This window comes from Canis lupus, chromosome 27, assembly GCF_048164855.1.
Source record: "Canis lupus baileyi chromosome 27, mCanLup2.hap1, whole genome shotgun sequence".
NCBI lineage: Eukaryota > Metazoa > Chordata > Mammalia > Carnivora > Canidae > Canis > Canis lupus.
This window is the reverse complement of record NC_132864.1, coordinates 37062550-37087354: the sequence shown is the minus strand read 5'-3', so window position 1 is coordinate 37087354 and position 24805 is coordinate 37062550. Positions and strand designations below refer to the sequence as shown.

Here is a 24805-nt window from a genome sequence, read left to right as displayed (position 1 = left end):
TGGCGGGGAGGGAGGGGACCGTTGGGGGCGCGCGCCCTGGGGCGGTGGGGGGGCTCCCGAGGAGGGGAGGGGCGGGGCGGGGCCTCGGGGGAAGGGAGGGAGCCGCTGGCGGGGAGGGAGGGGACCGTTGGGGGCGCGCGCCCTGGGGCGGTGGGGGGGGCTCCCGAGGAGGGGGCGGGGCGCGGCGGGGCGGGGCGTCGGGGGGCGGGAGCCCTGGGGGCGCGTCCCGGGGCGCGGCGGGGCGGGGTGGGGCGGGGCGGGGCCTCGGGGGGCGGGAGCCGTTGGGGGCGCGTCCCGGGGCGGGGCTCCCGAGGAGGGGCGCGGCGGGGCGGGGCGTCGGGGGGCGGGAGCCCTGGGGGCGCGTCCCGGGGCGGGGCGGGGCGGGGCGCGCGGCGGGTACTTGGGCGGCGGCGGAGCGGCGTCCGGCCCGCCATGGCTGCGAGGCGCCTGGTGTCCGCGCTGCGCTCCGGCCCCGCCCGCGCCGCCCCGCTGTCCACCGCGCCCGCCGCCCGGGAGCAGCCTGCCGCGGGCCGGGGGGCGGCGCCGGGCTGCGGGGCGGCCGAGGCCGCGCGGCCGCCGCTGCCGGTCGTGGACTTCGGGAGCCCCCGGGAGGCGTACCGCAGCCGGCGCAGCGGGGAGCTGGTGCGCGGCTGGCTGGTGCTGCGCCTGTGCGCCTCGCCCTGGCTGCTGGCGCACCACGAGCAGGTGTGCGGGCGGCGGGCGGCGGGCGGCGGGCGGCGGGGGGCGGGGGCGCGGCGGGGCGGGGCGCGGGCCCCTCCGTGGGCCCCTCCGTGGGCTCCGTGGGCTCCGGGAAGCGTTACTGGAAAGCGGGGGCCACTTGAGCATCGCTTGCAGCCGGGGCGTGACCGACTAAAGATCAAGACCGGCTTCTGAATGTTTAAGCTACGGCCGCCCGCAGCCATGCGACGTTGTCACCTGAAGTCTAAACGGAGCGCTTCCCAGTGCTGCCTGAAGGGATGCCTTGGAGGTGTTGGAGGGTCATGGCCTGGGAACCCGGAGTTCTCCGAAGTGGCGGCTTAGGAGGGAGCTCGCTAGGCACGGCCACTGGATGTTGGGGAAAATGGGAAGCCACGCGAGTTACTTGTATTAGTCCAACATAGTAACTTGTGAAACGCCTTGAGGGCTCTGGGGAAGTAAAAAGCAGAACAGTGTCTTAGCCAGTGTCAGTCTGGACGTACAGAGAAGACGGCTGTTTCAGGGTGATCCTGGGAACAGCTTGCAGGGTGCAGCTGCTGGTGCTGAGGGTCTGGAAGGCTTTTCATGCCGGAGGTGTTCATTGCTCGAGTGAGACTGTGCTGAGCGGGTGGTGCCGCCTCCCTTGGGCGCTGGGGGAGCTGGGGGGCTGGGGGGCTGGACCAAGGCACCTGCAGCCCTAGGTGAAGGCGAGACCACGGTGCTGGCAGCTGAGGGTGCAGGCCCACCAGGCCGGACTCGGTGAGTGAGGGCACTGTGAGGCCAGCGGAGTGTTGCACGGGGGCTCTCTCCACGGGTTCTACTCAGATGCACCCTGGCACTGATAGTGGCAGGAGTGAAAAGGAAATGAGGAGGAGGAGGGGCAGAGCTGGCGATGTGGAAGCTTCTGGGAAGCCATCTGTGTTTGTGGTAGACGCGGATGCCCTGTGGTAAATTTGTGGCTCTGGAGCGCCCAGGCCAACTGGAGAGGACGGTGGAAAGGGACCCTCAGGGGTCAGGGCACCTGGTGGGGGGTGAAGGCTGGGAAGCACCAGTGTCTGAGGGGCAGCCTGAAAGGAGCAGCACATCCTGGAGGAGCAGGGGTCAGGAGGGAGGAGCCAGCTGGGGCATGGGGATGACCCGGGAGGGAGTAGCTGCCGCAAGGTCTCTGTGGAGGACACGGACAGGGTCCTGGCTCGGGCAGCTGGGGCCTCATGGGTCGGCTGTGTGGGACTGGGATGTCAGGGCAGGACTGGTGCAGCCATGCGGCTGGAAGGGAGGAGTGAAGGCTTGGAGCCATCCAGGCCATGTTTGTCTGGTCTCAGCCCTGAGAGCAAAGCCAGGGGAGGAGCCAGCAGACCTGGGGACCGTGGGGTCCTGTAGGTGACCACTGCCCAATGCCAGAAAGCACTGCAGTGCGGGGACCACCGTGGGTACCTGGAGGTGTGGGGAGGCTTGGCCCCGGGGATGCCGCCAGGAGCCCACTGACGTGTGCTCCCTGTGGGGCTTGTTAGGCCACAGCATTACTAGTGGTTACACTGGGGTCAGGGGCCTCAGTGCCTGGCCCTGGAGGAGACGGGGCGGAGGCCAGGCTGCAGGGCTGTGGGCTGCTCAGCAGGACCAGTACTTACTCACTTTGTTCTCTGGCCTGTTGTGAAAATTCCTTCTGCTCAACAGTGCGGGTCTGAGCAGCACCTGGTGGCAGCGGCGATCGTCAAACCTGTTCCTAGGGAGTGTCCGCCTGAAGCAGCCCTGTTTGAGCTGCTGTACTGGTTTGGGACCCAGTGGGATCCCTTCCTTGCCAGAAGACAAGGGTTTAGGAAGCCCACGTGTTCCACGAGAAAGGCTTCTGTGCTTGGGTGTAAGCCAGTGCAGAAGGGGGTAATGAGGACGGGGACAGGATGGTGACCTTGGGGGACAGGGAGGACAGGGAACTGGCCTCACCCCTCCTTGCTCTGCACACATCTGTTTGAGTCTTTTACAGTGAAAACCAGTATATGTGTTCCTGGTGCAAGTTTCCAAACCCACTGAGAATGCCCCCACCTGGGGCAGAGTGGGGCCTGCCCTCATTTCAGGCTGTGCCACCCAGGGGTACACCTGATGCCGGGGGTGTTTTTCAAGGGGTGGCTTTGCTCTGCAGTTAGCTTCAGATCGGCCAGCCCTGCCCCATGTGCTTCCATAGCCCTCTTGATGGGCTGGCTTCCCTTTGCCAGAGTGAGAGGGTGAGTGACTGGCTCGGTGACCTGAGTGGCCTTCCCTGCCATTCCCTCCGAGCCCCGCCTCTCCTTGGGGAGGTGGTTCCTGTGAAATGCCGGGTGTACTGGAGGTTACCAGCCCAGGGATGCCCTGGGCCAAATTCCAGTGTTTGCCTTGCTCCTGCTTCTTTGATTAGCATTGGCTGTGGCTGCTTTCATGCTTCACCAGCAGGTTGAGTGGTTACGACTGCGACCGTGTGGCCCACACAGCCTGCATGATTTACCATGTGGCCCTGCACAGGAAAATTTGCTGGCCCGAGAGTAGATGACGGGCCTGTTTCCACATGTGGGGATTTCTGAGTTCCCAGAACTGACATGTACGACGGCAGGGGTTGTCCAGAGCCAGATAATGGTTTTCAGGAGTCCGATTCTGCTCCACCTACCAGTGGGGTGAAATCTTTGATATAATCAAGATCCAGCTTTTCCTCTGGCAGGGGTGCTCTGGCCCATGGATTCCCTGACTTCTGGCCTGGGCTGCGTAGGGCCAAGGCAGCCTGTCCCGTTCTCCTGAGTTGGCCTTTTATTTTCCATTTCTCATCCACTTTATAAAAACAGTGAGATGCCATGAAGCCAGGTGCTGCAGAGAGGCAGTGGCAAGGCAGAGGGGATGGCCCGGAGACCCGTGGCCTTGGGATGCCCCCCGGTGACCTCAGGTGGGCTCCTGAGGCATCTCTGCCAAGTCCCAGCCTGCGATTATGGGCGGGTCTGCCTTTAGGCCAGTGTGGGGCTGCTCAGGGTTGGTTTGGGGATGCAGGTGTTTGATTTGCTCATACTTCTGCTTAGACTAGGGATTGTTCCCTGAAGGCCTGATCCCAAGAGATGTTCCTCAGAAAAGGGTTCTGTTATCCATTAGGCTTGACAGACCTCAGGCTTTTTCTGTCTTGGAGCTGAGTGCCGGGGACAGTGGACACAGGAATTCCTACACAGATGGCAGATGTGCCCCCCCAGCAGCCATCCCTTGCAGCCCCAGGGGACTCTGCTGTCCTCATTCCTTCCTGGCCTGGCCTTTCCTGCTGCAGGAGCTCTGTGCCACCCCCATGCCCTGGCAAGCCCCCCTCTCTGGATCTGAGTTAGCAAACATCTCCCACCTGTCACTCCCTCACCCTGTTCTGAACCACTCCATGGAGGTGGCTTGCTCCTTCGAGGTCTCCCCTATAGGATGTGAACTCCTTCTTTTTTTTTTTTTTTTAAGATTTTATTGATTTATTCCTGAGACACACAGAGAGAGAGAGAGAGAGGGGCAGAAACACAGGCAGAGGGAGAAGCAGGCTTCCTGCAGGGACCCCGATGTGGGACTCGATCCCGGGACCCCAGGATCACGCGCTGGGCCAAAGGCAGAAGCTAAACCGCTGAGCCACCCAGGGATCCCCAGATGTGAACTCGTTCTTATCCTAGAATTGTACCAGGCCCAAAGCAGAGGCTCAGGACTTTGGGGACGAATGATGGCAGAAATTGGGTATGTGGCAGTGTGGTTGGAGGAGAAAGCTGAGTGGTTTATGGGCAGCTGTCTTCCTCAGGGGCACGTCCACTTGAGCTGTAGGTCTGCTAAGGCCCCGGATGGACTGTCCTAAATCCACTGGTCCCACGATGGGCTCTCATCTCCCAGACCTTGAAGATGGTCACCTGGCTTATTGTTAGCCTAAGGTTTACTGTAGCTGAAGTCAGACTCCATCTGAATTTCCGCGTGTGTTCATCTGCTCGGCAACCACTGGAGGGCCGGCCCCTTGCCAGGCACTGTTTTAGGGACTTGGAATAAGCAGTGAACAAAACATTGAAAAATCTGGGTGCTCGCCTGCTAGAAAGTTGTACCAAATCCTCCTCCTACCTGGCATAACCCAGCAAGTATGGATACAGAGAATGTTACGATGAACTCACCCGCTGCTGTTCCCAGAGAGACTTGCTGTTCATTTCTGTATCCACCGAGTGGTGGTCAGGCACCCGCTCTGTGCCTCTGGGGTCACCCGTGAGCATGCAGGGCAGGGAGGTGAGTGGTGTTGGGGGCAGGGGGGCAATGGGGGCACTGGGACCTCTGTGGACCTCTGCCCTACGTGAGGAGTGGAGTCACAGTAGCTACGAGCTGAGAAACCAGCTGCTGCTGGTGGTGCCCACTGGTAAACCAAGGCCAGAGTCGGGGTTGGCCCTGGGGACAGTGTCAAGGCTCTACGGTTGGAGCGAAGGGGGCGGGGGAGCAGGGGTGTCCTGCTGGGGACAGGGGAGCCGGGGTGGCCGGGACAACCCTTTCCTTCTGCCTTTCAGCTGCTCCATCTCACCAGGAGGCTTCTGGGGCAAAGGCTGTTTGAAAAGCTGATGAAGATGACCTTCTACGGGCAGTTTGTGGCCGGCGAGGACCAGGAGTCCATCCGGCCCGTGATCCAGCACAACAGGGCATTCGGAGTGGGCTCCATCTTGGACTATGGGGTGGAGGAGGATCTGAGCCCCGAGGAGGCCGAGCGCAAGGAGATGGAGTAAGGCCTCCCTGGGCATCTGCCCGGAACCCCAGAGCGTCCTGGGCCAGCGGGGCGGGGCTGGGCCGAGGCCCCGGGCTGGGGGAGCTTGGTCAGCCTGCTCCCCGGGCTCTCTCTGGGGTGCTTGCACTTTTGCTCTGTGCGAAGGGCACGTCCGGGCTCCCTGTGTGCGCCAGGCCGGAGGAGGGGCCGGGATCGGGGATGGCCACTGTGGTCCACAGCCCAGTGTGGCCCGCCTGCCAGGTTTTGTGTGGTCTGCAGGCTGAGAGTGGCTGGGACTTTTTTATAACTGGTTGAAACAAAACGAGAATGATACTGTGTGACACGGAAAAGTACATGAAAGTCAAATCACTTTTGCTCGGGGTTGGGGGTGGGCAGAGTTGATAGCTACGGCAGGTGCCGTACAGGCCACGAAGCTGGAGGCCGATGATGCTACCTGAGTGTCCACGAACAATGTTTGCTGCACCTGGTGTAGGAGGTGCTCTGGCTTCCTGTTCCAGAGCATCTCATCTGGGGGATCGCTAACCTGCCCCACCTTGCCTCGCTCCTGGAAGGTTTTCTCTTCTTTTTTTAAAAAAGACTTTATTAGAGAGAGAGAGAGAGAGAGAGAGAGAGAATGAGCAGGGTGGGGGAGGGACCGAGGGAGAGGGAGAAGCAGATGCCCCGCTGAGCAGGGAGCCCGATGAGGGGCTCAATCCCAGGACCCCGGGGTCATGACCTGAGCCGCAGACAGACGCCGACCCAACAGCTACCCCTTCTGGGAGGGTTTTCAAATCAGCAGGTGGGCTCTGGTGAGTCCAGGGGTCAGTGTGGCAGGCTGGCCTGGGGTCTCCTCCCGAGGTCACCAACTTGCTGCAGGGCCTGTTCTCTGGGACAGATGGGCACCTCCCTGACTCACCCTTCTGGGCCAGGGAACAAAATTAGACAACAAGGTCACCCTCTGCTTCCTGGGGAGGTAACCGCACAGGAGATGCAGGCAACACCAGCCCTTTCTGTGCAGAATGCCTCGTTCTCACGCTGGTAGCTGCACCCTTGCTTGCATCTGGGACCCTTAGTGGGGACAGGCCTGCTGAGTAGCCTGCCCTGTCTGAGACTGGGGTGTTTGCTCTGGCCTGCCAATGAGAGGGGAGGGGAGGGGAGGAGGAAAGGCATGACCCGAGGCTCCTGCCTTGGGAACGGAATGTCCAAGCCAAGCAGCAGCAGCAGCAGCAGCAGCGGATTGGCCTGCGGAGCCCAGCCCCTGCCCGGCCATTTGCTGTCTGAAAGGCGGGGTCCTCCAGCTTGGCACCCCTCTGTGTAGTCCTCGTGGGGCGGCCCTCAGTGGGGCTGCCTGTTGAATGACTAATGGGCTCTGTGGCCCTGCTGGGTTGAGGGCTGAGTGGTTTCACAATGAGATTTTCTCCCTCTGGCAGGAAGATTCCTTTCCCAGGGTGATCTGGCTGGCTTCCCGCCTGTCCTGCAGGGGGAACCCTGGGAGGTGGGCCGGCCTTGCCCGGGCATGGTGCCTGGTGCCGAGGAGCCGTGCCCCAGGGCCACCCTGATGCTGTGAGGAGCTCTGCTTGGTGGGCTTTGGCATGTGAGTGGTGGTCCCTCCCATCCTAACATGGGGACTCCAGCCGATGTCAGTGGCAGGTGTCAAAGCCTCGTGGCTGGCTCTGCTGCCCCGTGGCCCAGTGCCTTTGGAGAGGCCTGGGCTGAGGGGGCAGAGCCAGGCTTGCAGGTGCTGGTTGAACATCTACGCTGTCAAATTGCCTGCCCGGCTTACCGGGTGTTCTTGCTCAGGGAAGGCTCCAATATGCAGCCCCCACGCACCCCACCGCCCTGCAGAGACTGCTTCTGCGTCCTGGGGGCAGGGGGCAGAAGTCTGTCTCGCTAATCTTGTCACGAGGCCCACGGACCCTGCTCTGGGGAGTGGTACAGGGGCCACTGCCCCTAAGGTCACACGAGTTGGGCAAGGGAGGGTACAGGTAGTGCCGAGCCTGCCCTGGCATAACCATATGAGGACAGAAAGGATGGAGGCGTCCGAATGCACGGGGCTGCCAGCAGGCCTCCCGAGGGTCTGAGGAGGGGGCCCAGGAAGGGTTCCCTGGGGTAGCAAGCAGGAGATGGGAGGCTGTAGGTGCTGGAGGGAGAGGGCTGGGTGGGACCGTGTGTCCCGCAATACCTGATGGAAGGCAGAAGCTGGGGCTTCTAGGAGAGGAGCCCAATGGGGTCTCCCCAGCAGTCTGAGAGCTGTGAGATAGGGGGCTAGGGCACCTCCCAATGGTGGGCTGTGATGAGAACACCCAGGGACAGTGCGTACGGCAGGTAGGTGTCTCGACTATGCAGACACAGGGACGGCTGGAGGTGGAGCCCGGGGTGCTGGCAGCTGGCCGGGTGCTGCCTGGGGCGCCAGGGAGGTGGGTGTGCAGGTGGGAGTGAGCTCCACTGGGCTTCCCGCATTGCCCCCAGGGCAGAGCTGGCCAGGGCTCCCCTCACTTTCTGCTTTTTCCTAAAAGGCGTCCAGTCAACACATCCTCCGGAGCAGCGAGCTGAGTTTGGAGGCGGCCTAGGGGATGGTTGGGGCTTCCTGCCGCCTCGGCAGCCCTGGTGCTCACGTGCTTCTGCCCTCTGCCCCCGGGGCACACTCTCTTCGCCCTTCCAGGTCCGGGGCTGTGCACGTGTGTGCGCACAGGGCACTCCCTTCCTTTCCCCACCGATGACGCTGCTCCACTGCACCTGGCAGCTGCCGTCTTTGTCTCTCGTGACCCACCCGCCAGGCCTGGTTGAGTGTGAGCCTCGGCCCTCGTGCTGCCGTCTGCTTGGAGGCCGCTGGGCCCTGAGCACGCGGCGGCGCGGCCCACCCGGTTCCTCCGCTTAGTCACTGCTACAGGGCTCCTGTCTGCTCTGTGCCCAGGAGGCTCAGGGATGGAAGTAGCCACAGCCCCTGCGTCCTGCCGCTGGGCCTGCTGGCAGCCAGGAAGGGGTGGCCTGTGCTGCCTTCACCTGTGGAGCCCAGCTGGGGCCCGGAGGGTGGACAGGGTGGACAGGCCGGCCGTGGAAATGTTGAGCCACCTTACACCGTGCTGGGCCCCAGGGGGCCTTTTAGATAATGATTTCCCCTGTGAATGGAATGCGGCCTGCCCGGCGGGCACCTTGGAGGTGGATACTCTTGTCACTCTGAGCCACGGCTGTGTGGTTACAAGGGAGGCCCGAGTCCCCAGGAGCCACTCTCCTTGCCGATGAGAGGTGGGCTGCAGGTGACCGAGGGGTCTCATCGGCACCTTGTTGCGGATGGTGAGGCCTGAGTGATGCTTTTGCCTGGTTGTACCTGGGCCCCAGCCTGAGGCAGCTCCTGGTTCCCAGTGGGGACGCCGTGTGTAGGGCTAACCCCCTCCTTCATGTTACAGTCAGATATTGTCGCACTGTGACACCCTCTTCTGTACATCGAGCACACATGTCTAGTGGCCATGACGTGGCTCCTGTCCCCTGTCCCCAGGATGGGGCCTTGTGGGCTGGGCAGCACTATGTGGATGGAGCCCCAGCCCCTGTGGACTGGCCTGACTACTGGGCCGTCCAGGTCCTGACCTGGGCATCCTGGCTCAGAGTTGCCAGATACAGGCCCTGGGGTGGCACAAGAGCTAGGGCCCAAAGGAGGGACTCCTGGAGGGTGGCCCGCAGCCCCAGACTTGGAGGAGCCGGGGATGAAAGCCGGCGTGGCTCTTTGACTCGGCTTGAGGCCACCAGGTGGGGTTACCTCCCAGCAGTGTCACCGGCTTCATCTCTGCCTCAGGCGCCCTGGGAGGGGGGTTGGGGAAATTGCTGTCCTTCTGCGAAATGTGAGTGGAGCCTCAGGAGCCCCAAGGGGCCCAAGCGTTTGGGAGCTCACAGGATAGCTGTGGGGCTTTGGCTGAGCTCTTTCTGTGGTAGCTGGGTCGGGAAGCCGCTGGACTGCCACCCCCAGGCCGGGGAGTGTGGCCAGGGCCCTTCGTCTGGGCAGGCTTAGCCGTGATAGGGTGCGTGATAGGGTGCTGTCCTAGACGGCAGGCGCACTCGGGGGTGGGGGCTGCTGCGATTCTAGCAGGTCCGGGTGGCGGGGCGGCAGGTGGCGAGGGCCCAGCCCCGGGACTGCGGGGAGGCGGGGGTGGCTGGGCTGAGCCTGAGGGCGGGGCAGAGGCCACCGTGGCCTCAGGCGGCCTCACCGGCTTCTCCTGAGGCTTGGGAGGCTATTATTTCGGTGTAATGGGAGACCGGGCGGGGCGGGGAGGGGGAGCTTGCATTTTAAAGAAAAATGCTGGTTGTTTCTTGGAAGATTCGCCTCTGGGGTAGGAATGGGGCCTGACGCTGGGGGCGGTGGCTAGGGGTGGAGCTAGCTGCACCTGGCAGGAGCCCGGAGCCCGACCTGGGGCTCCTGGCGGTGGGAGGCGCCTGCATGTAGGGGGCACAGAACAGGGCAGGGCCCTTGCTCCTCAACTCTGGGCATTTTGTGCGTGTGGCCGCCCGGGTCCTCGCCTTGTGGGCCCCGCCTGGCCCGGGCTCCGACTTCCCCTCGGAAGGAGCACCTGCTCCGTGCCTGGGGCTGCCGCCTGGGTGGACTCACTCCTCGCGCTCCCCCCGGGGCTGGGGGCCAGGGCCGCTGGGCCAGGTGGGGTGTGAGGGGCGGTGACCCTGCAGGCGGGGTGGGTGCCGAGGGAGGGGGCGCGGGAGGCACCCTGGCCGGCCCTCGGGCTCAGCCCCTGGCTTCCTCCGCCCCTGACTGCGAGAGGGAACCTGCCTGTCACCTGCCTGTCACCTGCAGGCCGTCACCGCTCCTTCCTTCCTGCAGGTCCTGTACATCGGCTGTCGAGAGGGAGGGCAGTGGTGAGTTAAGAGGAGGCCCCCCGGGAACGAACGCTCTCTGCGCTCGTCCCCCCACCCCTGCTCAGGGAGACCCGGGTTCGGGGGCCCAGACTTGTGCCCACACGGCTTCTCCCTGGAAGCCTCCAGGCCGTTGCTCCAGGTCGGCTGGCATCCGCGGGGCCCTGTCGGGGGCCTGGTGCCCTGGCCCTGGTGGGCCCGGCCTGTGACGAGGGCTCAGCCAGGGGAGGGCGGGGAGCGGTGGGCAGCACGGGGCGGGAGCAGGCCCGCGGCCGCCCGGGAGGCCCCGCGCTTGCCCAGCGTTGGGCGGGAGCCTGCGTGCTCAGGCCACGTGCCTGCGCCTCTAGGTACGAGTAAGAGGGAGAGGCAGTACCAGGCCCACCCGGCCTTCGGAGACCGCAGGGACGGTGTCATCAGTGCCCGCACCTACTTCTATGCCAGTGAAGCCAAGTGTGACAGCCACATGGAGACGTTCCTGCGCTGCATCGAGGCCTCAGGTGGGGCCCGGCTCCTTGCTGGCTGTGCGCCTGCCGGCGGGGCTGGGGTGGGGGCTGAGCCCTGTGCGCAGACGTGCTCACGGCGGAAGTGAGTCCAGGCTCTCCGGGTGGCCCAGACAGCCATGGGGTTGACCGCGAGTGACGCGGAGCCACACGTGGGCTCGGGTCACCCCGGGGTCACGCCTGAGTCCAGCCCCTGCCGAAGGAGCCGGGCGCCTCCTCCTGGACACCAGTGCCCAGACGTGAACCTCAGGAAGGCCGTCCGCAGGCTGAGCGGCCCCCCGCCAGGATCCGGGGCTCGAGCCTAGCCACGCTGGGCCCTCGCCTTGCCCGTGGCTGTGCCGCTCCGGGAGCCGGTGCCACGGAGGCCTCCCCACCCAGCTGCCTCCGGGTGGAGTGCCCACCGGGGGAGGCGACTCAGGTGGGCCTCTGTGCCCTGGAGTCTCCGGGGCCTCCCCAGCCACAGTGCAGCCCCCACCCCTCCCCATGGGGCCCCAGCAGCCTTCCAATAGGGAACTTTGTACCTTCTGAACCCTGGAAGGGGTGGGAGTGGGTGGTGCTCAGAAGCTGCCTTCTGAGAGCCGTGCTGGGGAGACAGCAGGTGGTCAGGGGGACACTTGGCCTTGGGGGGCCAGAGAAAGGGCCGCCTCCCCGCCTCCGGGCCTGCTGTGCCCGGAGTGAAGGTCACAGACCTGAAGACAGGTCGTGGGTTTCTGGGGGGGAGGAGCGGGGGGCGGTTGGGGCCTTCTGTGCTCCACCTTCTGCCGTGTTGGGAGTCTCTGTGTTCTGTGAGCCCTATCCCCCCGCCCCTGCCCTCGCCTTGGGCAGCCTGGGGTGCTGGTGGGTGGCATGGGAGAGGACACGAGGCAGGGATAGAAGGGCCGTTCGTCGGCTACTCTGGCCACCGCCCTCCTGGATCCATGCTAACGAGCCCCGCCAAGCTGCCTGTTCCCGCCCCTTGGGGTGTCCCAAGCCGCCCTGAGCGTGTGTGCTTATGGGCTCCGTAGGAGGGACGCTGTGGTTAGCCACCGGCCAGGATATATGGCTCCTTGGTGGGCTCTCCCCTCCTGTTCAGGGCGGGCGGCGGGGGAGCTGGCAGGGGCTCCTGGGGCCACCCACCTGAGCCCGAGATTGCGAGCTGCCACTTAGAGCTGCCCCCAGGGAGGGAGGGAGCTGGGAGCAGAAGGCCCGCGGGGGTGGGGGTGGGGGTGGGGGGTAGCGCCCCTGCGGCCCCTGGGAGGGCCGGTGGGGAAGGGAGGAGATACGGCAGCAGGTGGCAGCGGGTCATTCAGGGCTCCCCGGAGGGCTCGGGCCCATCTGAAAGGAAGAGCTGGGACCTTGTGTGCTGTCGGCCATCGGTAGAAGAGGGTCCCTGCCGGCCCTTTGCAGTCTGTCCCACATCTGGCGAGACGTGTCTGCCTCGAGTACAGATTCTGGGCACAGGCTCCTGGTCCTCCCCGTTCCTGTCTGGAGCCCTAATGGTTCTTCCTGTGGCTTCCGACAGGCGGAGCCAGTGATGATGGCTTCTCAGCCATCAAGCTCACTGCGCTGGGGAGACCTCAGTTTCTGGTAAGTGCTAGAACCTTCTGCCTGCAGAGAGTTTGTAAGAACTTGGCTGAGCCTCATGCAGTGAGCATGAAGTGAAAGCTCCTGTGTTGGCACCTTGGTGTTGGGAGCTGGGTACCAGCTGGACCCGGGGGGGCCCCAGAGTCTCTGCAGGGGTGGGAAGCTGGGCACGCACCAGACGGTGGCTCAGGCCTGCACTTGCAGCTGCAGTTCTCAGACGTGCTGACCAAGTGGAGACGATTCTTTCACCAAATGGCTGCAGAGCAAGGGAAGACTGGTCTGGCTGCCATGGATACCAAGTTGGAGGTGGCTGTGCTACAGGTGGGACAGCCTTGCCCCGGTGGGTGTGAGTGGGTGGGCACCGAGGGGCTCGGGGAGGACTGGCCAGGTAGTGTTTGGGGTGGGTTCCCAGAGGCTCCCAGCACCCCCTGTGGCGGCTGGGGTCCGTTGGGAAGGACACGCTGGGGGGGGGTTGGTGAAGGGGGAGGCTTGCCCTGCAGGTGACAGGGTGCTGCAGAGCTCTGGGTCTGGGAAGCGGCATTAGGGACAGGAAGGAATAGACCTGTCTGTGAAGCAGAAACACAAACCCGAACTGTATCCCGTTCGCCCTAATGCTGTAATAAGGCCAAAAGAGCAACACGGACGTTCCGGGGGAACAGGGAGTGTTAGTGAACGGGACTAGGGCAGGTCCCCAGGACTGGCACCTTCTCACTTCTCAAGGAAAGTGTGGCAAAGATGGGCATCGCCTCCAGGACGGAGATTGAGAACTGGTTCACTGCGGAGACCCTGGGCGTGTCTGGGTAAGCGTGGCCCCGAGCTGGGAATTCAGGAGCATCTACCCCGATTCAGCTCTGGTTCCTGCAGAGCCCCCGGGCTTCTCCCAGTCCTGGGTGCCCTCCTGGAGAGCATGGGCCTGGGGTGACAGTGCCGAAGGGCCTTTTCCCTGACACACAGCGGGAGTTGACAGGGTGCCGGGGTCCGCACGGCCGGGGCTGCGGCTAGGCCAGGGCCAGGCAGGACTACAGCTGGGTGGGAGCGCCCCTGGGCTGGCAGCGCTGCTCACAGAATTATTTGGGTCCTGGAGTAAGTGTGCCACACTCAGCCCTTCCTGGGACCCGTGTGGCAGGCAGGAGGGTCATGGCAGCTGAGGTCCCGAGGGGACTGAGGTCACCAGGGCCCCTGGGCTGCAGAAGCTGCCCCTTCACACGCGGGGCCTCCCACGTTTGGCTCTTTCCCAGGCCTGCCATGGCCCACGCTGTTCTTGCTGTTTACCCTGGGTTTGTAACAGCCCCCGCCACCCCACTGCAAGAATGTTGTGGTTTAGGTTTCCATTTTGTAAACAGAGGACAACGTGAACATTTTATTTGTCTTTCGGAACTGAACACCGAGGCGGGCTCTGTGGGAGTTGGGCTTGGGGTGCCCTTTTAAGGTGTGGGCTGGTGTGGGGACTGCCCCCCTCCATAGACCCTAGCGCCCCTGTGCTCATGCAGCTTCTCCCGCAGCACCCTGGACCTGCTGGACTGGAACAGCCTCATCGACAGCAGGACCGAGCTCTCCAAGCACCTGGTGGTTCCTAACATGCAGGTGGCACCCCTCGCCCCTGAGCCCTGTCTCATCGGGGTGCAGGGCTGAGAAGGGAATGTTCCCTGTCCCTTACCCTGGGGCCACGGCTGGCAGGGAGCACTGTCCTTCCTGGCCGCACAGCACCCTATGGTCCGGGGGGAAGAGGACAGATCCCCGAGTGCCCCACAGAGGGGCACAGAGACCCATGTCATCTACCTGCGCATGCCGGGCCATCCCAAACCTCGGTGGCCTGAAATGGCAGTAATCCTATTACCGCCGGCGCGGTTCGGGACTGCCGGGGCCCAGCTGGTGGTGGTAGCTCTGGTTCCCTTGCGGTTCTCGGAGGGTGGCGGGGCCTAGGGTCATTGTGCAGGGGCCCTGCTCACACAGCCGGCGGGTGGTGCTGACTGTGGGGCAGGGCTTCCTCACCATGCGGCGCCTGGGTTCCCAGGGTGAGTGTCGTGCCCACCCCGCCCAAGCCAGGCGGAAGCACCTTTTCCAGCCTAGCCTCACGTGTCCCATAGCGTCACCTGGGCCCAGTTGTGTGTGTGAAAAGCAAATCGCCAGGCCAGCCTGTGTTCAAGGGGAGAGGAATGAGCCCCCTCCCCGCTGTCCCTCTTGCCTGTGGGAGGTGCCAGGACTCTGCACCCTGTTTGAAAACCCCCCTCAGGCTGGGCTGTAAAGCAGCAGCAGAAGCACCTTGGGGAAACATCCCGCCAACCGTGCCTTCCACAAGCATCTGGCCCCAGTGGACTGAGGGCCCATCCCCCAACTGAGACACAGGGCCAGCAGAGGGGCAAGCTTAAGGCCCCTCCAGGAATGCCCTGGGCAGGTGTTAGTGGGCATGTGGCGCTAGCATGGGCATGGGGCCCGGTGCTGTACGAGCCTTCAGGGGAAGGCCACCGTCTGGGGATGGTGCCTCTGTCCCTGCTGCGAGCTGTCCCCACCTGCCTGTAGACGCAGTTCTTCCTCTGAGCCCTCTCCTTGCTGGGAGCTGAGTCCTGGGTGATTGGACGGGTCAAGGGTTACTTCCTTACCATTGTCTGGGGGCAGGAGGGGGATGTCCTGCAAGGGTCCTGGGGAGGCTGTGGGAGCAGACACCTCGGTGCAGGCCTGACCTGCGGCGGCTAGCCCTGTGAGTCAGAGGGTGGTGGCTGGCAGTGACGTTCTGGGGTACCATGTGGCCTCGGGGCAGGGCACTGATCTTTACTAAAAAACAGGGAAGGGGGGCGGTGGGGATGAGGTGGCCTTGCTGGTCCTGGGGACCATGCCCTGGGTGTTGGTGGGCCCTGCACACGGGGCAGGGGGCTGCCCTTCGGGCAGGTACGGTCTTGAAGCCCGGCTGCAGCCTGACCACACGCCGCCCCAGACAGGACAGCTGGAGCCTCTGCTGTCACGGTTTACTGAGGAGGAAGAGCTGCAGATGACGAGGATGCTGCAGAGGATGGACATCCTGGCCAAGGTCGAGGACCCTGAGCGTGCCCAGAGAGGGGGGTGCCTGGCTTACCGGACCCCAGTCGAACCCCCGTCCCCCCCTGCACCTCTTAGAAAGCTGCCGAGATGGGCGTGCGGCTGATGGTGGACGCCGAGCAGACGTACTTCCAGCCGGCCATCAGCCGCCTGACGCTGGAAATGCAGCGCAAGTTCAACGTGGAGAAGCCGCTCATATTCAACACGTACCAGTGCTACCTCAAGGTACCGGCCCTGCCTGCTGCCTGCTGCCTGCTGCCGGCCTCCCTCGAGGCCTGCTGGTGCTGGGGAGGAGGCCTCGAGCAGGAAGAAAGGCCCAGGACCCTGTCACCAGCTGTGTGCCGGCCCCTTCTGTGGGCCTCCGGTCCCAGCTGGGGTGTAGAAGGGGTAGGAGGGAGGCGGGGGGGCCTTTGTACAGTCCGCTGCATGTGCTGTAATCCCCGCATGCCGAAGGCCTCACAGGTCACGGGTTTTTCCAGCCACTTTTTAATTTGGGTCCCTCTGAGGATCCGATGAATGCACTGATACCCCTCCCCCCCCCAAAGACTTGCTCAGAATTTGGCATGTACCTCAGGGAGCCTGGGGTCCTTCAGGGTGGGATCAGCGAGCACAGACCTGGGCTGGGCTGTTCCGGGATCAGGCAGGTATTTGGAGGACACGGCGTGGGATCCGGGCCGGTGTCCCGAGCATGCAGGACCCCTGCCCCCCAGTCAGTCTGAGGAGACCCTGGAGCCTGCCGTGGCTGCTGGCAACCTAGACTGGCCCCTGGCAGGTTGTCCCCAGGTTGTCCCAGGCCACACAGAGGAATCCTCGTTTCTTAGAGACAGGTCAACAGGCCTTCCTTACCTGTGCTTGTCTCTCAGCCCCACTAAGCCCCTGCAGGCTAGGCAGCTCCTGCTGGCCCTGGGGTCTCACGGTTGACTGTACCCTGGGGGCACCTGGGTCTTAGGGGACACAGGCCAGGGGGGCATCATCCTGGTCATCGTCAACTTGCGGCCCTGGTCCCACAGGACGCCTATGACAACGTCACCCTGGACGTGGAGCTGGCTCGCCGTGAAGGCTGGTGCTTTGGGGCCAAGCTAGTGCGTGGTGCCTACATGGCCCAGGAACGTACCCGTGCCGCAGAGATCGGCTACGAGGACCCCATCAACCCTACGTACGAGGCCACCAATGCCATGTACCACAGGTGCGCCAGCCCTCCTGGGCCCTCAGGGCTTCGTGGCTTCCTGGGCAGGGCTGCTGGAACCCACCCCATGTGACCCCCATCTGAAGACGGGGCAGGCCTGCGAGTCAGAAGCCTCCGTAGGACCAACATAATGCTTGAGGCCGGAACTGATGATCTCCTCTGCTTTTGGTCTACCCTTTCCCAGAACTATTAAGGTGCATTTTTAGTACAGAAAAGTCTACTGAATAAATCTAAACTGGCCCAGGTCCCCCGCCAGCTCCCGTGCACACCCAGGACCAGGGAGATGCCCCGAGCAGCCTCCTGCCTTTCGTGGTACAGTCGTCAGCTCTTGTGCACCTGCTTCTGGTCTGTTGGCCTTGCTGACGCTCGTGCAGCAGCACATGCAGAGCCCGTGCTCTCTCTCCAGGAGACACCACCAGGAGTGGGTGTCTGCCCGCCCTGGCTCCTGCCCCCTGCCGGCAGCGCCCTGCTGCTTTCCCAGAGCTCCCCGGTGTGCCAGGTGTGTACTCACGCCAGCCCTGGCATCATGCACCCCTTGTGCCCTTGCTTCTCCACGTGACACCCATCTGGATTCTCCTGTGTCACGTGCAGGCCTGAGGCGTGAACCCAACAGCCAGCAGGGTGCCCATCTCTGTGAGCTCTGGGTGGTTCGCCGTCAGGTCATTCTAGCAGTGGCTCGGCACCTACCTTGCCCCCGTGCACTCACGGGCAAGGACACAGTTGTGGCACGTTCCGGGCCGCGGAGTCGCTGGGTCCGAGGACATACACCGTCACTGCCAAACGGTAGCATCCTCACTCCGCCCCCCAGGCCTTTCACTTCCTTGGGGACCGCTTCCCAGAAGTGAAGTCGCAGGAGTCACGGGTGCCTGGGGCACTGGGACTTGCCCCAGCTGGTCCCCTGCTGCACATCTAGCCCAGGAGCTGCTGTTTGCTTTCCTGCCTAAGAGGTGCTGAGGAGTGACAGGTGTAGCCCTGGTCCCACCGCTGTGGCCATGCTTGGGAGGAATGGGCCTGCTGGATGGCCCTGGGCCTGTCTGTGGCCTCTGCAGGTGGGGGCTCATGTGGCACTCCCCTCAGGTGCCTCAACTATGTCCTGGAGGAGCTGAAGCACAACAGCAAGGCCAAAGTGATGGTGGCCTCCCACAATGAAGACACGGTTCACTTCACGCTGCGCAGGTAGGCACCCCCTCTAGCAGTCTGGTGCTCTCCAGCCGGGGAGGGGCTTGGGATGAGTGCCGTGGAAGCACGTGCCGCGACCTGCCAGACGTGGTGGTATTCGCAGGGTAACCTTGGGCGGCGACCTGGAGCGGCAGCTTTGGTGTCCTGCGGGCCCCTGCCTCCCAGGTCCGAGTGGCCTTGGCGCTGCAGTAGAAAAGGCTGCCGGCAGTTACTTTGGTTTTTAAAATTAGTACCTGCTTTATTGAAGTTGTGAATTCGAAAACCAGGTTTCATTAGGTGATTTAAATAGCTTATTGCCATGCCCAAGTGCAGCGTGTAATGTGGGCCACCCTCAGGAGGTGGCTGGCACGTCACCTGACTCATAAGAATTTCTTTCAATGCTTTAAACTGCATTTAGAATTTAATATAGTCTGTTTTCTCTTTAAATGCCTGCCCTGTGGAGCAAAACTTTGGTAGAATCCAGACAAGTCAGATAGAGGAATAAGGTGAGGTAAATTCACGAATACCTCAGTGTCATCCCCCTGTTGTGTTTTCTGTCCTAACCCAGGCAGCACCACGTGGGGGCAATTCTGTCTACCCCGGTTGCCACCTTCCTGGGCTTGAGGCCCCCAGCATAGCGGCAGCGGCCTTCCCGGCCCTTGCCTCTCCCAGGAGCAGAGCAGGGTGCTCAAGGCTTGGGGCTGAGCCAGGCTTCGGGAAGGGGCGATGGAGCAGCCGGGGCAGGGTGCAGCCGGAGCGGGGCGCAGCCAGACTGGGTGCCTTCAGGGTGCCTCCTGATGAGCTGACACTGGTCGCTCCACACTTGTTCGGGGACGCGGCACTTACTCTCCACTTGTGACCGCACAGCTTTTTCACAGCCTGAAACTATAGCTGACAAGCATGATTTCTAATGCACAGTGGCCACGGCCATCAGGGTGAGGACAGGAGCACCGAGGCCACCAGTGCCACCTAGGCCGAATGCAGACTGGCGAGGCTCCCTTGCAAGAGTCCCCGCCAGGGTGGTGTGGCTGTTTCCCTGGGACGGCTGGGGGGCCGAGTGGCATCCCAGCTGGACAGGACTGTTCTGTTTTCCTCCATCCCTAGGGACTTCCCAGGTGCTCATTTCCTGCCTCGGATGCCCTGTCCTTGTCACCGGATGTCACAGGGTCAGGAGCACCTTCTGTGTTCAGTGCAGAAACAAAAAAATTAGTTGTAGCCTGACTTTTAAAACAGATACCTGATTAAGTTGCAAATCCTAAAACCTGGTTTTCCCTTAGACTTAAAAATACTACTCTGTGATGGAGATTTGATCAAAGCTTGAACCCCTCGGGCACCAGGGTCCTCCACTACCACTAGACGGTGTACACCAAGAGCCTCCCCTGCCCCTGGCAGAGCAGCTGGGAAGCTGCGCCCCTGCACAGTGCAGGCCCCCGTGGGGGTCAGCGGTGTGGACGGTGCCCACTTCCCGGGTCTCAGTTACGAACTCAGCAGCTTCGGTGGGCCGCCAGCGGGGATCACAGGTAGTCCACTCACTCAGACACCAGTCACGCGGAGAGCAGTGCAACTAAGTCAGAACCTGCCCTCAGAAGGGCTCCCTTTCTCCTGTCTTCTGAACCTTCCCACCAAGAGCTGTGTATCTTCACCATCTTAGCAGGGGCGGCCCCCAGCCCTGGACACAGCTTTCCCCCGGCTCGAGTGCCAGCCGAGCGCTCTCATCGCCCCCGGGGGCCGTGCCAGGCTCCCAAGTACCGCTCCACGGATGTCACAGCAAAGGCTCAGCCCGCATAGCTCCCTGCTCCTGCTCAGGGGGCCGGGGAGCCCGCAGCGGCTGGGGCTCGCCTTCCCCGAGGAAGCAGCACGGGTCTCTAACGCCACACCAGGGATCTCAGTCTGATAGCCTATGTCAGCTTTGGCCGAGTGGCAAACCAACTCACAACTCAAGAGACCTGAACCGCAGTATATTCTGTGGGTTTGTCTTGCATCTGTGGTCAGCTAAAGCCTGACTGGCCCTAAATGGCTTCATTCATTGGCAGGGGCAGCAAAGGGGACTGCATCACATGTCCAATTTCTGACAGGCCGGGCTTTGCCACATGGTGGTCTCGGGCTTCCAGAAGCCCTGGAGAGGGCAAGCCTCTGCCCACATCATATTTGCTCTTGTCCTTATGGCCAAAGAAGTCCGGAGGCCTAGCCCAGATGGCAGGTGGAGGGCCCCATGTGCTGGACAAAGTTGCAGTCACAGGGCAGAGGGTGTGGAGAGTGGTTAGCAGCGGTCATTGCAGGAGCCACTGGAATGTCCCACCACCAGAGGTCAGAAGGGCAGCAGTAGTGTGGCAGCCCTGCTTTAATAGGGTTCGTGTTCCAGCGGGGGACGGAGATACTGGAGACCAGAGCAACATGGTAGAGACTGTGGCCTGCTTTAGACTGTGTGGCCCCCACATTGGAGCCAGACTCTGAGGGAAGGAGGGAAAGGGCCAGTGGGATGACCCTCATGCCAGGGCGAGGTGTCCTCAATGCTCTGAGAGCCAGGGGTGCACACTCCTGGGCCGGCAGCCTGCGTAGGGATGAGAAGGACTCAGGCTGAACATGCCTGGAGGTGGAAGGACAAGGGGAGGTTTCAGAGCGCTGGTGCAGACACGTGGATATAGGAAGCTGGAGGTAAAAATGTGGGAATCCTCAGCCAGTAGACATTTTAAACCCTGGGAATTTTGGTAAGATCCTGTGAGTGGGGAGGTATGAGGACAGGAAAGGACGCCCGACAGAGTTGGGTGGGCCACCCACCCCAACATCTGAGCACTATAGCAATGTTCCGTTAGCCACACAAAGAACACCCAAAATATTACCTGTATTCAGTATTTCGGAAAAATGCATTCTTTTTTCCAGTTTGATATGGAATTCAAAATTCCACGTGTGTTCAGTACCTGCAGCCCATCTCAGTGTAGACCAGCTGACTATTGTAAAGAATCCATAGCCTCCAGGGGCTGGTGCTGCTCTACAGGGCGGAGCAGCCAGCAAGGGGAGGACAAGAGACCCGGTGGGAGGGAGACACTGGGGATGTGTCCCTGAAGCAGAGGGGCTCAGGAAGGGCCGGGGGGGGGGGGGCCCCTCTGAGAGCCTCCCCAGGCCACACCTTGGGGTAGGCTTGCCTTGCTGGGCAGGGCACCAGAACAGAGGTCAGGGTGGAGAGGAGGGAGGGGGAGGAGAACTTGGTGGCCACGGGCTGAGGTGGGAACCAGCAGGGCAGGGGTTTGGGCGGCACAGAGCCTACACCTGTGCCCCAGACAGCAAGGGATGGAGGTTAAATTATATGCTTGAGAATCTGGGAGTGGCACTGGGGCAGGGGCTCACCTGCCACCTCATCTGTCTATAGGATGGAGGAGCTTGGCCTGTACCCTGCCGATCGCCAGGTGTACTTTGGACAGCTACTGGGCATGTGTGACCAGATCAGCTTCCCACTAGGTGAGCCAGGCCTCTGGGGAACAGGGAACAGGGTGGGGGTGTCCAGGGCTGGGACTCACTGCTCCTGCCTGTGTCCAGGCCAGGCCGGGTTTCCTGTGTACAAGTATGTGCCTTATGGCCCTGTGATGGATGTGCTGCCCTACCTATCCCGGCGTGCCCTGGAGAACAGCAGCGTCATGAAGGGCGCCTGGCGGGAGCGGCAGCTGCTGTGGCAGGAGCTCAAGCGGAGGATCCGCACAGGCAGCCTCTTCCACCGTCCAGCCTAGCGTTCGTGGGCAACTGGCGTCACCCACCTTCAGACTTGACCTCCAGCCCTTCCCAGGGCCCCCAGCCCAATGCCATAGCCTTAGCCCAACCCCAGCCTCACGTGGATTCACCTTTTTATGCCCAAGACTGTGAGACCTGCTGGAAGTGGCCTCCATGCTCTTGCTCGGGATGTGGGCACGCAGGGGGGTTCTGGTGCCTGCCAGAGCTACTGCGAACTGTCAGGAAGGAGTGCCTTTCCACAGTGAGCATGACCCTTCTCTCTGCCTGCTCCCATGAACCTGGACCCCAAGGACCACCCTGTAAGCCAGGGTTCACCCAGCCCACACCCTAAGCCCCACAGGTGGGCAGCTGCCAGGCTAGGAAGCTGACCAGGTCAATAAACCAGTACTGCTGCAGCCCTCAGCTTCATGCCTGCAGTGCTCTCTCGTGCCTTCCCGTGGGATCAGCATCAAAGATGGAGTGGCCCTGATGGCTCTGCCCCTCTGGCACCATGTGTCCCTGGGGCCTGGCCCACCATGGGTGGGGCAGACCCACCCATACCTCCCTTCAGGCTGTATCACAGATTAGGCTACGCGGGGTGCTGGAAACTCGCACCCCAGGATGACAGCAGGGTCCCTGGGCTCAGACCAGTGCAGGCAGGATGTTCCTAGGGGTGGGCCTGGCGCTTCTCCACCCCAGAGCCTTTCTGCTGCTCTGACAGAAGCAGACTCCTGGCTGCCCACGCACTTCCAGGCTCCCCGAGCGGCCTAGATGTGGTCCTAGTGCCTGGGGACATCTGCTGGTTCCTCCGTAGGCCGTGGAGCTACCAGGTGAGGGCCCTGTCATGGCAGGTACCACAGAGCTATCACACAAGCCACATGCAGGCTACACTGAGGTACCTTTATTTCTCTGGGCCACACAGGCCTTGGGCCTTGGACTGTCTCCCACTTATTTAGGGGGCTGCACCTGCCAAGGGAGGGGCTGACACCAGAACAAGCATGAAATCTGGGGCATGGCAGAGGTGAGGATGTGCCCAGTGGAGTGAGAAGGTGCTAGGACCTCCAACTCCACTGTCCCCTGAGGTCTGAGGCGGACAGCCAGCAGAGCAGACCCGCTCTTCCCTTTACCACCATCCTAGCTTCAGACAAAGGTGGGTGACAGGTACTGACCGCCAGGGTCCACTTGGCCTCTCCGCAGAGGGTCGACCTCTCCTGCAGGCAGCTGGGAAGGTGGTGGCCAGGTGTCAGGAGGACAAGTTCCACTCAGCTTCCTGCTGCTTGCGGTGACAGAGAGACAGAGGTGTCTCTCAGGTGTGACGGGCAGCGGGTAACTGGCAGAGACCCCAGCTGATCACAAGGCTGTCTTGCCCGCCTGGCAGCCCCTCTGTTGCAGCTTCCTGATGAGTTCCAACAGGTTCATCTGCAGTGTCAGCTCCTGGAATGCAGAAGGGCTACTGTGAGACCAGAATGACACCGGTCTCTCCTGTCCTGGCAGGAGCCCCGTTTCCCGAGAGTGCCAGGCAAGGAACCCATGGGACTGACTTCCAGTGAATCCTGGCCACAGCTGGCCAGAAAGGGACAGAAGCAGGGACATCACCCCGCACCAAGGCCTGCCACTGCCCTGGCTCAGCGCACAGGGAGGACCAGTGAGGGCCCTGTGAGCAGCAGGCCTGGAGAAAGTGAACGATGCTCCCACAGCCAGCTGGCTCGCCCTCCTGTGGGCGGAGGCAGTGGGACCTGCCTTACTAATTCCTCCCCCCGCGCGGTCCCCCCTCATGGATAAAACCCCAAAGGGAATTGGGCCTTTGGGAACCAGCATCCCCTGGGCTGTGCCAGGGCAGGACTGAGGCACTGACCTGTGGGTTGGTGGTCACATAGAAGCCAGCAACCCCTGCCTTCTCCAGTGTGCTCTGCTGGTCTGCTACCTTCCGGTCCAGCTCTAGGACAATCTTCTGGTCCATTGCCCGCTGCTCCTCACGGATTCGGTGCTCCACAGCCTGTACGGGGAGGGCGGCTCAGGGCTCAGCCCCCTGCTCATCACACACTGCCTCACACACATTGGTGGGCTGCCACTTCCTCCAGCCTGGTCCCCATTCCAAGATCACTGACGGTGCCCTTACTGCACCCAGACTGCTCCCTTCTCTGCCACACTGAGCCCTGCAGAAAGCCTCAGCTGCCCCATGGGGATGCTCTCCCATCTGGACCTCCAGCCAGGTGTCCTCCCTTTGCTGTCCAGACCTTGCCCAGAAAGGACTGCTTGGGGCCACATGAGCTGGCCAGATGCCAGGTCTACTTCCGTTTACTATCAAGTTGCCAACCGTCTCTGGGCCTTTGTATATATTCCCTCCCCCTGGAGCTGCCAGCTGATCCCAGCTAAGTACCTCTTCCTTGTGCACCCTGGCCCTGGGCTGCTTGGGACCCTGCAGAAGTCTTTCCATGCACCCCCCACCACCCATGGCTTCTTGGTTACATACGGGTCTCCTGGTGGTCCTGAGCATCCTGGGAACAGGATGGACCTCTGCTGGCTGGTCCCCTCATCCCACCATTGCCCTGAACAGGCCCAGCCCTTTGAGGAGCTACAGTCCTGGGAAGCAAGGGGGGGGCGGGGGGGTCACACACTCTCCACTTGGTCCTGCCACATCCCAACTCCCACAGTAAAGAGCCACATTTGGGGACTCTTCAGGCTTCCAATGACCCACCCAAGCTGAGGCCCAGAGCAACCAGCAGCTCCCAAAGCGCCCTAAGCCCTCTTCACCGCAGCCTAGTCAGCAGAGCCCAAGTGGTACCCACCCAGCCCACACCCTCACCTCCAGCTCACGCTGCTGAGCTGCCTGGAGCACGGGCAAGTTGTGGGGTCGGCAGGCCTGCTGGGCTTCCTGGTGCTTCTGTCGCAGCGCCTGCCTGAGCACTAGGAGAGGAGACCAGAGAAGTCCAGTAGGTGGTGATGGGCAAGATGGAGGGGGGCAGGGAACACTTCTTGCCTTGGCACCTATCCTGGCTGTCCCACCATGGGGCAGCCAGGCCAAGGGGCAGACGTGAAGCCCTGCCTGATGACCCAGCCCACCTGAAGCCCTGCACTAGAAGCTGGGTGAAGTTCTAGGGGATGTCTAGTACCCTAGCCCACCCAGTCTTGCCCATACTCAGGGCAGAGCCTTTCTCCAGCAGCGAGGATCTAGGGGACTCTGGAGGGTACAAGGCAACACGGGAGGGTGAGACAGGACAGGCTGGCATGGGGGGTGGGGCCACAGCTGCAGCCAGTGCTCAGAAGACCAAGAAGAGTAGGAGACTGTAGTCTGGAGGCTTCTGGGCTTGGATGGCCACAGGCCAGTAGTCCTGGGTGTGAGCTGCCCATCACCCAGGGGGTGTTCACTGAGATGTCCAGGACACCACCCAGGCAACCTCCGGAAAAGGAGGG

General features: G+C 62.5%; 2 protein-coding genes across 5 annotated transcripts in view; one reads left to right on the top strand and one right to left on the bottom strand.

Moving 5' to 3' along the window:
• The first annotated feature begins 417 nt into the window (after nucleotides 1-417).
• Nucleotides 418-21814, top strand: PRODH (proline dehydrogenase 1). 4 transcript variants are annotated; one of them, XM_072803467.1, is made up of 14 exons: nucleotides 418-705; nucleotides 5205-5413; nucleotides 10218-10252; nucleotides 10597-10746; nucleotides 12251-12315; nucleotides 12517-12633; nucleotides 13033-13112; nucleotides 13815-13896; nucleotides 15245-15337; nucleotides 15424-15570; nucleotides 16356-16531; nucleotides 17609-17707; nucleotides 21057-21145; nucleotides 21224-21814. In XM_072803467.1, exons 1-14 carry the CDS (start codon nucleotides 433-435, stop codon nucleotides 21409-21411), a joined length of 1803 nt encoding a protein of 600 aa, XP_072659568.1. In that variant the 5' UTR covers nucleotides 418-432; the 3' UTR covers nucleotides 21412-21814. The 4 variants fall into 4 exon arrangements, with proteins under 4 accessions (XP_072659568.1, XP_072659567.1, XP_072659570.1 ...); XM_072803466.1 differs by having other exon boundaries at nucleotides 13803-13896; XM_072803469.1 differs by lacking the exon at nucleotides 418-705 and adding an exon at nucleotides 1071-1455 and having other exon boundaries at nucleotides 13803-13896.
• A 456-nt stretch (nucleotides 21815-22270) lies between these two features.
• The window catches only part of DGCR6L (DiGeorge syndrome critical region gene 6 like), a 3455-nt gene continuing 920 nt past the window's right edge, over nucleotides 22271-24805 (bottom strand). The window contains exons 2-4 of the mRNA XM_072801933.1: nucleotides 24198-24462; nucleotides 23247-23387; nucleotides 22271-22825 (exon numbers count right to left, since the gene is read on the bottom strand). Of these exons, the coding sequence (XP_072658034.1) occupies nucleotides 22742-22825; nucleotides 23247-23387; nucleotides 24198-24462 (490 nt within the window). The 3' untranslated portion in view covers nucleotides 22271-22741. The remainder of the gene's footprint in view (nucleotides 22826-23246; nucleotides 23388-24197; nucleotides 24463-24805) is intronic.